This window comes from Oncorhynchus clarkii, chromosome 17, assembly GCF_045791955.1.
Source record: "Oncorhynchus clarkii lewisi isolate Uvic-CL-2024 chromosome 17, UVic_Ocla_1.0, whole genome shotgun sequence".
In the NCBI taxonomy this organism is placed as follows: domain Eukaryota; kingdom Metazoa; phylum Chordata; class Actinopteri; order Salmoniformes; family Salmonidae; genus Oncorhynchus; species Oncorhynchus clarkii.
In genome coordinates, this window is record NC_092163.1 from 44,839,942 (window position 1) to 44,853,585 (window position 13,644).

At 43.0% G+C, this 13,644-nt stretch overlaps 1 protein-coding gene across 1 annotated transcript in view; it reads right to left on the reverse strand.

Moving 5' to 3' along the window:
* LOC139370920 (CUGBP Elav-like family member 4) overlaps positions 1–13,644 on the reverse strand; it is a 105,532-nt gene that overhangs the window by 65,157 nt on the left and 26,731 nt on the right. Inside the window, exon 2 of the mRNA XM_071110806.1 lies at positions 4,149–4,231. Coding sequence (XP_070966907.1) covers positions 4,149–4,231 — 83 coding nt within the window. The remainder of the gene's footprint in view (positions 1–4,148; positions 4,232–13,644) is intronic.

Consider the following 13,644-nt stretch of genomic DNA (forward strand, 5'->3'; position numbering starts at 1 on the left):
AGGCCTTGTGCCAAAATCAATAGATGCTTTCTGATGCATCATGCTGTTGTATGAGTCTGAAACACGAGAGGATCATAAATATGGCATCCAAAGGCACACATTTGAGACAGGTCCCATTTTATACCTGTCTTAAACCTCCCCGGTGAATCATGTTATAGACGCACACTTTGAATAAACTAATGCAACATTTGTTATGTTTAGTTTTTGTCTGGCATTGGTTTGACCTCTGGTTAAGTTCTTTTCTGTAAAAGGAACTTTAATGGATTTCTGTTAAAGATAACTATAATGGAAGAGCAACCTAATAATGTGCCAGCACCTGTGAAATCCTGAAGTAGTACACTATCTATACAAAAGTATGTGGACACAACTTCAATGAGTGGATTCGGCTATTTCAGCCACAACTGTTGCTGACAGGTGTATAAAATCGAGCACACAGCCATGCAATCTCCATAGACAAACATTGGCAGTAGAATGGCCTTACTGAAGAGCTCAGTGACTTTCAACGTGGCACCGTCATAGGGTGCTCACGAGTGGCGCAGCGGTCTAAGGGACTGCATCTCAGGGCTAGAGGTGTCAATGCAGACACTCTGGTTTTGATTCAAGGCTGTATCACAACCGGACGTGATAGGGAGTCCCATAGGGCGTCACACAATTGGCCCAGCATCGTCCAAGTTTGGCAGGTGTAGGCCGTCATTGTAAATACGAATGTGTTCTCAACCGACTTGCCTAGTTAAATAAAGGTAAAAAGTATATTATAATAATACGTTAATTCCAACAAGTCAGTTCCTCAAATTTCTGCCCTGCTAGTGCTGCCCCAGTCAACTGTAAGTTCTGTTATTGTGAAGTGGAAACGTCTAGGAGCAACAACGGCTCAGCCGCGAAGTGGTAGGCCACACAAGCTCACAGAACAGGACCGGCGAGTGCTGAAGAGCGTAGAGCTTAAAATCGAGCGTAAAAATCGTCTGTCCTCAGGTGCAACACTCACTACCGAGTTCCAAACTGCCTCTGGAAGCAACTGCCTCTGGAAGCAACGTCAGCACAAGAATTGTTCGTTCAGCTTCATGAAATGGGTTTCCATGGCCGAGCAGCCGCAAAAAAGCCTAAGATGACCGTGCGCAATGCCAAGCGTCGGCTGGAGTGCTGTAAAGCTTGCCGCCATTGGACACTTCACCATCTGGAAGTCTGACGGAAGAATCTGGGTTTGGCGGTTGCCAGGAGAATGCTACCTGCCCCAAAGCATAGTTCCAACTGTAAAGTTTGGTGGAGGAGGAATAATGGTAATAATAACACTTTTGAGATTAATTGGACCGCCGACTGCGAGCCAGGCCTAATCGTCCAACGTCAGTGCCTGGCTTCACTAATGCTCTTATGACTGAATGGAAGCAAGTCCCCTCAGCAATGTTCCAACATCTAGTAGAAAGTCTTCCCAGAAGAGTGGAAGCTGTTATAGCAGCAAAGGGGGGACCAAACTCCATATTAATGACGATGATTTTGGAATGAGATGTTCGACGAGCAGGTGTCCACATACCTTTGCTCATGTAGTGTACACAAGTACACAGTCTACACTAATCAATGTCAATCACTAGTGACTATGATACATAAAAACAAACAATTATCATATCCTACTAAAATAAAAAATGAGTAGTTTACTGTATACCATAGTTGATTCCACACAAAGGCCTGGTCCATTTCCAATAGCATTGCTAAGTTGTCCAACAATTCCAGCCATGAGATTCTGAATGTTGCTAGATAACCAGCTAAAACATTTTAAAATGCTTTGGAGAAAATGTCAACACGCTAGTGAAGTCGAAAATAATTTGAAAATAAAATAAAACTTCTAAAAGGTGAACTATCACTTTAAGATATCCCAGTAGGTCAGGGATACATCTGATCTGATCTCTTACACTTCTGATTTTCATGTTTACTTGATAGTTAAGTGCACTTGCAGGGTCCCCCGGCTCAAATTCAGTCCCCAACTAAAGGCCAAGAAGGAACATCAGCAGTGGAATTGGGCTCAAGCTCCCGATTTAAGTATCCCTGCAATAGGTATATCAATAAGTCATTTCAAGGTGCTTGTATCATGTCAATTCCTAGTGCCTTTAGGAGCACCTTCAGGGTATTTTCACTATGGAATCCAAATCCTCTCAGTTTAGGCGTCACCTGGGCATCGGCTGAGCTAGGCACAACACTGCTTTTCAAAACTTTCCAACACGAGGGAACAACTTTGAGAAGAAAGATGCCAAGTGAAGTGAAAATGGTGGTGGGGGGAGGGGCGATAGTTGGTTAAAAAGAGAAGAAAAGAAGCAAAGTGTGGATAAAACGTCCTACTGCCTTACTCATCTCTCCGCCAAGTCCCTGTTCTTTCCCTAATCAACTCATTTGTTGTGTTTCTCTGTCTTCACCTCTGTAAGGCTTCAAAGACCGCGTCTCCCAGACTCCTCTGCTTCTTTAAGGTTGGCTGCTCATACCAGAACTGTCCTGGAGAATTATACTTGTTTACTTAGCATTCACAATGAGTCGACAAACCTAAGCAATCACCGGCGGGCCGATCTGGGATTGGCTAATTAGCATTTCTTATTAAACGACGGTGATGGGTAGTGACTTCAATTAAATTAATTTGCTGTGGGTTCCTCAAGATTACTACGATGACGCCACTGCCGCCGCCACTGCCGCCTCCTCGCAACATTTACACAAGCTACAGGGACTGCTCTAGTCACTATGAAGCTTTCAAAAAGTATGGATCGCTACATTAAAAAAGGGCTCTTTACTGATAACATAGATGTCGTACCACGTACTGTACATACAACAACACTCAATAAGGCAAAATCTTCATTGTGAACAGAAAATCACATTTTTAGTTTTGGCCAAATGTTAAATGTATCTTCTTTTTTTGGTGTGTGACTGCGCCATTCCTGCTCGGGGGGATGAAAGCAGAGAAAGAGAGAAGGATCCACAGCGGCAGAGGCAGCGCACGACTCCTCTCTTCCGCACTGCACATCTATGATGTCATAATCACTCACATCAAAGGCTTTCTGCTCAACATGGCGACTGTCAACCTCCCTGGAGGCGTCATTAAAAAACGAACAGGCCCAACCAAGCGAGCCCTGACAGAGACGCATCAAAACTCAACGCACACACATACACACACATATGGCACAGATACACAATGTTAAAGCCCTGCAACATAGTGCTGGGTTAAAAAATAAAAAAATATATTAAAGTATACATTGGATCCAGATAGTGTAGGAGTTGTTGCTTGCAATCATATTGTACATACAGTATGTTACACAGGTAACTGCCAAAATAAAGGAAACACCAACTTAAAGTATTCAATAATTTGGTGTTTGTCCGTAGTGGTGACTGACACACACACACACACACACACACACACACACACACACACACACACACACACTTTCGCAACATGCACACACACACCCTTTAAACCCCCATTTGCTCCTTTGAGACCACTGTTTCAAAGTCACTGAGGTCTCTTTTTCTAGCCATGGTAGCCAAAATAATGGGCAACTGGGTATTTTTATACATGACCATAAGCATGATGGGATGTTTAATTAACTCAGGAACCAAACCTGTGTGGAAGCACCTGCTTTAAATGCACTTTGTATTCCTCATGTACTCAAGTGCTTCCTTTCTTCTGTACGTACGAACATAATGTTGTTAGACACGTTAGATATACTGTTTGTATATTTACAGTATATTGTTGGCCCTACCACAGAACACACACATACACACACACTGCAACTATAAATAGGCCTGCTCTGATGTGATGCTATGTGGTTTCTCCCCGTGGGTTTGTGTGACTGTCAGAGGGAGAATGAAAAGGCGAGGGAGGGGGAGAAAGAGGGAGAGGGACGCATGGATAAAAAGAGGGAGAACAAATGGGAAAAGAGGGTGGTGTACGTGTGTTGTTGTGTGTACAGTATGTCAACAGTAAAGACATTGTGTGGCACCTTTGAATGCAAACACATTTGTGTGGCAAGGTGTGTGCGTTGTGTGTGTGGGTGCCTAGCTGTGTGTGATCTTTATGGGTGTCGGAATCTGTTTAACATTTATTTGTCTGGGTGCATGTTAAGGTGCTTGAGGGGCCATAAAGTACAAACAGTATGACAGTGTGGTGGTAAACTTACCCCTGGCAGGGTCTTCTGCTCATGAAGAGCATTCTGAGCTTTCAGGGCCGACTCTCTGGCACAGTAGGTAAGGAAGGCACAGCCTGAGAGAGAGAGAGAGACCGAAAGAGAGAGAGACATAGAGAGGGGGTAGGGAGAGGGAGAGAAAGGATAATGACGTTAGCATACTGGGGAAGACACTGAGAGACAGCGAAGGAGGAGACCACTCAAACTCGTTACAGGCAAAAATCCAAGAACACAAACTAACACAAACAGAGCCGTCCCTGGAGAGAGAGAGAGAGAGAGAGAGAGAGAGAGAGAGAGAGAGAGAGAGAGAGAGAGAGAGAGAGAGAGAGAGAGAACGAAAGAAAGAAAGTGAGAGAGGGAGCGAAAGAAAGAGAGAGAGAAAGATGGAGAGAGAACGAGAAAGAATGAGAGAGAAAAATAATGAAAGAGTGAGAGAGAGAAAGAATGAAAGAGTGAGAGAGTGAGTGAAAGAAAGAGAGAGATGGTAAGCCTGCAGCTAGAGAGTACTATCTCCGAAGCGCAACCTACATGGCCTACTATACACTGAGTATACCAAACATTAGGAACACCATCCTAATACCGATTTTACTTTATAAGGTGTCAAACGTGTTCCACACGGATGCCGGCCCATGTTGACTCCAATGCCTCCCAGAGTTGTGTCAAGTTGGCTGGCGGTGGACCATTCTTGATACACATGGGAAACACCAGCGTTGCAGTTCTTGACACAAACCGGTGTGCCTGGCACCTACTACCATACCCCGTTCAAAGGCACTGAAATCTTTTGTCTTGCCCATTCACCCTCTGAATGGCACACACACACACACCCAATCCATGTCTCAATTGTCTCAAGGCTTAAAAAGCTTTAACTTATCTACTCCCCTTCATCTACACTGATTGAAGTGGATTTAACAAGTGACATCAATAAGGGATCATAGCTTTCACCTGATAAGTGTATGTCATGGAAAGGGCAGGTGTTCATGCTGTTTTGTATACTCAGTGTATGTATGCTAAACAGTTTACTATACACTTTCCCTTTCCATGTTATCACTTCTCGTGTGGCAGAGATTAATAAACGTGTGCAAGCTAATCTAGCTATACTAGCTACTTTCTCCCAAAACATGTCAAATCTTATGTGGCTCTCCTCTCTCTCTCTCTCTCTCTCTCTCTCTCTCTCTCTCTCCCTGCAAGTCTGCAGTTATCCAGTCGACCATCAGTGTGCGTCGGTCCTCACTTTGCTGTGACAAGGCAGACATTTCCCTGACAGTCTTTCTTTCTGCTCCATATGTTCCCACAATCCCCAGTTTCCCTAGCACCTGGGCTGACATGAGGGGGCTGCCAGGGAGATGGCGGAGACTCAGGCAAACTAAGAGAAACCACAGGAACATGTCACTCACAGGCCCCCTTGACAGGAAGCCTATGTAGTGCTGTCATAAGGCTGACATAGTGTTAGCTAAGGAGAATCTTATTTAGAACTGTCCAACTGTTGACTGTGAATGTTATTATGGAGACCCTCCATGAACAGGAACATGTAACACAGAAACCCTGGATCCATGTTCAGAGGACATTTGAAAACGTTATGCCAACATTCCAGGACCCCAATAGAAATTGTCTGATGGGCCTGTTTACGCTTCAACATCACATTCTCCCCACAGTCAATTTGAAACATGCGTTGTTACCATGAAAGCATGAGGTGAAAATGAAATGAAACATTTCCTTTGAAAGAAATGAAAGGATGAAAATGTGTCAATGTATGAACAAAAATATGTTTACACAATGCACTGGTGATGCTTATTAGGCAGTTTGCCATCAAGGCATAAGTAGTTGATTGGTGTGACATTTTTGGTCTTTTTTGTTTTTCTATTTAGACTTGGACTTTCTTTCAAAGACTCAAAGACTCAAAGATGTAAGTTCTCCAATCTTTTATTTCTGTCAAGTTTACAGTTTGTGTCTGTTTATTACTAATTCAAACCCCAGAATGTTTTCGGGCATTGTAAAAACACCAGGTTGACTCCCCTCACAGGACTGTCATAAAGACAGTTCACACTGTCCTAGAGACTGTACATATACACAGTTTTAAAATATAATGAACAAACTAAAAGCCGTCTGCGAGCTGTGAGTAGCATTTTGCAATCAAAAAGACTGTGTAAACATTAAAAACGCCGCTTTAATACAGCGGGCAGTAGTCAACAACAGAACTAAACAAGGATGCCTGAAGAGTAGATCTCGTATCTTTCTAGCTCTATGCCTCACGTTCTCACTCTTTTGTTCACATTCAACTTGTCAACATCCTTTTTAATGTAAAGTTATATAATTAATATCTGTGGTATCTGGCTATTTACATATTGACATGTTATGGGCAGAGGGAGTGGGGGCCAGACGAGCTGCGGCATGTATGAAGAGCAGGGCTAACTAGTGTGCCTGGGGAGCTGGTCTCAGTCGCTGTGTGTGCTTGGCTCTGTGTCTTTAACCCTGGGCTGGTCTGATGGCGGGCCGCTGGAGAGCTCACTCCGCCTGTTGCTGTTTTTAATTAATGCCATGCTCATTAGCCCGAGTGGGAGCTCGCTGCTGACAGCCTGCTACCTCCTACCTACCTCCTCCCTGTCATGTTACGCTACATGCCAGCTGCCTCTCCCAAAGGAGGAACACGTGTGTGTGTGTGTGTGTGTGTGTGTATGTGTGTGTGAGTGTGTGAGTGTGTGTGTGTGTGTGTGTGTGTGTGTGTGTGTGTGTGTGTGTGTGTGTGTGTGTGTGTGTGTGTGTGTGTGTGTGTGTGTGTGTGCAAGCCTGGGCTTCACACACATCACTCATACAGGGGTACACAACACACACACGTTGGTTTTACTATCCAAGCTGGGACCAAAAAATGGATTCCTATTCAAAATCCTATTTTCCCTCACCCTAAACCTAAACCTTAACATAACCCTAACCCTAACCCCAAACTTAACCCCAAATCACTAACCCTAGAACCAAACCTAACTCCTAACCCTATCCCGAAAGCCTAACCCCAATTGTAACCCTAACCCTAATCCTATCCCTAAACCTAACCCCTAAGCCTAAAATAGATTTTTTCCTTTTAGGGACCGCCAAAATGGCTGCACTTGTCAAAGTTTCCTTGATTTACTATCGTTGTGGGGACTTTGGAACTCAACAGGATAGTAAGGTTTAAACACACACACACACACACACACACACACACACACACACACACACACACACACACACACACACACACACACACACACACACACACACACACACACAACACTCAACAAACACCCCAGTCATAGTCAGGCTCAGCTCGGATCTTGCTGTGTCTGGCTCTAGCTAGTATCTGGCTAAACACACACACTGGTAAGAGCAGTGGATAGACATTCATCTTTTGTTGCCTTGCATTGTTTTACAATGCTACAAATTCAAATCAACAATAGTGCAGAAAAGAGACAGCGAATGAGAGAGAGAGAGAGAGAGAGAGAGAGAGAGAGAGAGAGAGAGAGAGAGAGAGAGAGAGAGAGAGATAAGGGAAAGAGCAAATGAACAGTAGAAAGCGGGGGTGGAGAAGGGAGAAGAAAGCGGTGCAGAGAGAGAGAGAGAGAGAGAGAGGGAGAGAGGGAGAGAGAGAGAGAGAGAGAGAGAGAGGGAGTAGAGATAGAGAGGGGGGACAAGATAGAAAAGTAAAGGGAGGTAGAGAGAGAAAGGTAGAGAGAAAAAGGTAGTGAGAGAAAGGTAGAGAGAAAAGGGTAGAGAGGTAGAGGTAGAGAGCGAAGATAAGATCACCTTGCTGTGAACACCATCCCCCTGTGTCCTACACTCGCCTCTTATCTCAACCACTGCAGACACCCTAAAGTGACACACATCCACCGACCTAAAGGGACACACACCCACCGAGAGAGAGAAAGAAAGAGGGAAAGACAGAAGGGAGTAAAAGAGAGAGAGAGAGAGAAAGGAATCAGGGATTGAAAGAGACAATGTCTAAAAAGTAGGAAAGATAGGTTGGAAAGACACCACTACTTTCTTCACCTACGGCAGGTAGCCTAGTGGTTAGAGCGGTGGGCCAGTAACCGCAAGGTTGCTAGATCGATTCCGCGTGCTTACCCCTGAACAAGGCAGTTAACCCACTCTTCCTAGGCTGTCATTGTAAATAAGAATTTGTTCTTAACTGACTTGCCTAAATGAATCTTACCAGTGATTTGAGAAGAAGCTGTCGGTGACAATACATTTATTGCCAAGTGGCCAAACTCTCTTATCTTCTGTTACAAGAGATTCCAATTGCAAGATGTCTAACTGAAGATTTGCTGGCATCAATTAAGCCCGTCCCTCTCATGAAGTCCAATTATGACTTAACAAATGTGAGATCATGAGACTTGGTATTATCATTGCATTGTAATCATGGATGCCAAGAGAAGCCAGGCTTCCCAAATAAATTTACCAAGGAAAAGGGCAAACACATATAAAATCCTTTATCTTTCATCTCTCTGTGTTTTTGTCATATTCCGTCAATTCGCAAGAGGCTGAATGTATCTTACCGGAGAAAGCATCCAAGCGAGCAAACAGCGCCCCTCTGTCTCTATATGTGTAGGCCATCTATCTGATACTGTCTGGTCAAAAAGGGTATGACATTGTTGCTGCCCGTAGCCTTGAATGCAAGGGAAGCCAGTGAGCATTTGGCCTCCCGTGATAAAAAAGTATAAAAATAATAGCCAATCAGTGTTGAGCTAAACTGAGTGAGCTGAACTGTGAATGGCCAGTATGAATTTGGCTTCACATTTATCACATCTCCTCAAGAGAAATATGTCTTTGACAGAAACAACTTGAATTGTTGCATATTGTTGTGTTGTTGTACTCCGGTGGCTAGCTAAAATTGTCCCTTTCCTAAATTAACCATGAATGGAGATAGGGATTTGGACTTGTGGTTTTACTTAATTCTCAGTACTGGCAAATGACTACAACCGCGATTCTGATCAACCATTAGCTCATACCTTGTTGTGCCCCTGGCCCGAGAGGATGGAAGTTAAATATGTAGCTAGATGTAGAAGAATAATTTTAACTAACTAACGTTACCCAAGAAAGGAAGTTAGGCTAGCGAGCAAGCATTTTAGCCAGGTAGCCGAGGACAACAAAAACTAAAAGTGTGTACTGTATGACAGAGTGATAGACTGTTTCGTCAACATGAAAGAGAATGACATGTTTTTTCTACTTGCACGCACACACATACACACAAACATTGACCGCTACATCATATTTATCTTACATTGATTGGACTAAATTATTTAGGGTATTTTTTAGTTGTAACTCTATTAGAGAAAGCATAGGTGATTTTATTATGTTGAAATGTTGAAGTTGAAATGGTGCTGAAATAGTGGAGGTGTCACGCTCTGATCTGTTTCACCTGTTCCTGTGATTGTCTCCACCCCCTCCAGGTGTCACTTATTTCCCCCAGTGTATTTATCCCTGTTTCCCCTGTCTCTCTGTGCCAGTTCATCTTGTATGTTAGTCAAGTCAACCAGCGTGTTTTTCCTGTACTCCTTTTGCTATTCTCTTTTTGCTAGTCTTCCCGGTATTAAACACTGACTGACTCTGGACTACTTTCCCGCCTGCCTGATCATCCTGCCTGCCCTGACCTTGATTCTGCCTGCCCTGACCTTGATTCTGCATGCCCTGACCTTGATTCTGCCTGCCCTTCGGTACCTTTTGGACTCTGAACTGGTTTTGACCCTTTTGCCTGTCCACGACTATTCTCTTGCCTTACAATATGTATTATTCCAATAGGGTAAGACTCCAACCATCTGCCTCCTGTGTCTGCATCTGGGTCTCGCCTTGTGTCATGATAGGAGGCAGCTCCAGTTTTCTTTGCAACTTGCGGAAACTCTCAGTGGTTCTAAATAAATATTTGTTTAGTAGTCGGAAAATGTCAGAAACATTCACTTGGTTGATCATGCTGTAGGTCACGTGACTGTTTGTTCCATGCACCATGTTTTGTGGACTTCACCGGACAGAGGTTGCTCTCCTGTTTTGTGATGAAACAAAGATGTAGTTTAATTTATTCTGCCACTGTGTCTTCTTATTGTCTCGAACTTAGGTCTATATATCACGGTGTCAAGGCACATGAACTAACAGGTTATAGAGCAAACAACACAATTATCACAACACATACAGTTGAAGTCGGAAGTTTACATACACTTAGGTTGGAGTCATTAAAACTTGTTTTTCAACCACACCACAAATTTCTTGTTAAGAGACTATACATTTGGCAAGTTGGTTAGGACATCTACTTTGTGCATGACACAAGTTATTTTTCCAGCAATTGTTTACAGACAGATGATTTCACTTGTAATTCACTGTATCACAATTCCAGTGGGTCAGAAGTTTACATACAGTAAGTTGACTGTGCCTTTAAACAGCTTAGAAAATTCCAGAAAATTATGTCATGGCTTTAGAAGCTTCTGATAGGCAAACTGACATAATTTGAGTCAATTGGAGGTGTACCTGTGGATGTATTTCAAGCCCTACCTTCAAACTCTTTGCTTGACATCATGGGAAAATCAAAGGAAATCAGCCAAGACCTCAGAACAACAATTGTTGACCTCCGCAAGTCTGGTACATCCTTGTGAGCAATTTCCAAATGCCTGAAGGTACCACGTTCATCTGTACAAACAATAGTATGCAAGTATAAACACCATGGGACCACGCAGCCGTCATACCGCTCAGGAAGGACACCCGTTCTGTCTCCTAGAGATGAACGTACTTTGGTGCGAAAAGTGCAAATCAGTCAACAGCAATGGACCTTGTGAAGATGCTGGAGGAAACAGGTACAAAAGTATCTATATCCACGGTAAAACGAGTCCAATATCGACATAACCTGAAAGGCCGCTCAGCAAGGAAGAAGCCAATGCTCCAAAACTGCCATAAAAAAGGCAGACTACGGTTTGCAACTGCACATGGGGACAAAGATCGTACTTTTTGGAGAAATGTCCTTTGGTCTGATGAAACAAAAATAGAACTGTTTGGCTATAATGACCTTTGTTATATTTGGAGGAAAAAGACGGAGGCTTGCAAGCCGAAGAATACCATCCCAACTGTGAAGCACGGGGGTGGCAGCATCATGTTGTGGGGGTGCTTTGCTGCAGGGGGGACTGGTGCACTTCACAAAATAGATGGCAACATAAGGTAGGAAAATTATGTGGATACATTGAAGCAACATCTCAAGACATCAGTTAAAGTTAAAGCTTGGTCGCAAATGGGTCTTCCAAATGGACCATGACCCCAAGCATACTTCCAAAGTTGTGTCAAAATGGCTTAAGGACAACAAAGTCAAGGTATTGGAGTGGCCATCACAAAGCCCTGACCTCAATCCCATAGAACATTTCTGGGCAGAACTGAAAACGTGTGTGTGAGCAAGGAGGCCTACAAACCTGACTCAGTTACACCAGCTCTGTCAGGAGGAATGGGCCAAAATTCACCCAACTTATTGTGGGAAGCTTGTGGAAGGACACCCCGAAATGTTTGACTCAAGTTAAACAATTTAAAGGCAATGCTACCAAATAATAATTGAGTGTATGTAAACTTCTGACCCATTGGGAATGTGATGAAAGAAATAAAAGCTGAAATAAATTATTCTCTCTACTTTTATTCTGACATTTCACATTCTTAAAATAAAGTGGTGATCCTAACTGACCTAAGACAAGGCATTTTTACTAGGATTAAATGTCAGGAATTGTGGAAAAACTGAGTTTAAATGTATTTGGCTAAGATGTATGTAAACTTCTGTCTTCAACTGTAGGTTGTAATATGGATTATTTTTCTGTCTTGGCTTTACCGATCATTTTACCCACGCACTGCTACTGGCTATTCTCATTCATGGCTCCCTCTACTAAAAAGTGTTATTTTATTCCCCAAAATATGTCAGAACATTTCAGCTATAGTCTTCAAAGAGTCCATTGCATGAAAGGGCTCTATAGCCTTGCACATTAGCAACTCTGAAAGAAAATCCTCGCCTTTAAAATGTTATTCAGTCAGTCAATAAAAATCTCCAGATCTCTCACCTCTGTTTTGTTAGCACTTATCTGGACCTGAAAGGTAGGACCAAGTACAGCCTTTTCTCCATAAACAAAATACGTTTTCACTTCAGTTTAAAGATTGATTTTAAGAGATGAAAAACGTGACTAGATTACTTTGCAAGGTCTCAGCGCTCTGTGAGCTTTACTAAAGAGGAATTCCAGCCACATTTGTTATAACAAGGTGCTATGAACCCTTTACAACTAGGGATGTGCATCTCTCCTTTCATGAACGATTTGATAAGCATTTAGATACATTACATTGGTTGTCACTCAACTAATAAAGGCTATGGTTTGACATTGCGAAAGCCATTTTACAAGCATCTGAATGCTGAAGGTTTCGTGCAGATGGACGAATAGCCTATTAGAACCACATAGGCCAACCTCTCCCTGGCGCGAGCATCAGTGTCCCCCGCCCTGTGCGCCCTGTTATTATCTGACAGTCATATGCCGTTACATGCATAAAAGTTCAATAGGCTACTGAACTGAAGGAGAGGACGCATCAATTAATTCAAAACAGGTAAGAGGTATTTTCGTAATAAAACAAGATTGAATCTTTTTTTTTTTTTATCTGACCGATGCATGCGTAATTTGGATCGATGCACTAGTATCTTTAACATTGGAACCGGGACCGATGCATATTGGTGAATCGTTGCATCCCCGTTTCTAACTCCTGTGTAACTCTGGCATGAGACTTAATGACACATTAATGCACCATAAACTATTCTGTATGAAATAGCAGCATAGTGACTTGTTGGAAGGGTAACAAACCAACCTAATCAAACCATGTCTTGCCATGTCTGACAAACTTTGGAGGGAACTATTCCTTTAACGTTAATGAGGAAGCCCTTGGCTCTGTGTGTGAAAAGTCTGCGTCCATTTATTCTTCTAATAGTCCTAACCACCTTTCCTTCAAGACCACTGGCAGGTGAATGGACTGGATAGGTTTCCACCTTATCACGTTCACCCGTCATGTGCGTTCAGATCTGTGCTCATGGAGGGAATGAGATGAGGAAAGGGGGACTATCTTAGAGTATGGGGACACAGAGTCAAGGTCTCCGGAAACATTTCCATGCAGGTTCTACCCTCATATCATTTAAAAAATATGTAATTGAATGCAGTAAACCCTTGATTAAATAAGAAGGCACTTTCAAGACCGCAATATGAGTTGGGAGAATAGTACGCAAAAAGAAAATCTTCAATTACTGTGCAGAGACCACGTCAGGGCTTTTTTGTTCCGTAAAATAGGCCTTAAAAATTCAGGAGCTGTTTCATGGACTAATGAATTCTCGTCTTGAGTGTGATATTATTCTAGCCGAGTGAAATAGAACTGAGTGCCAACATACATAAAAGGGACGGTATGCATTCATAATGGCGTGTATTACCCCAGACCTCCTTTACCATACCGATCCCACAGTACTAACACAAGGTAGAGACAG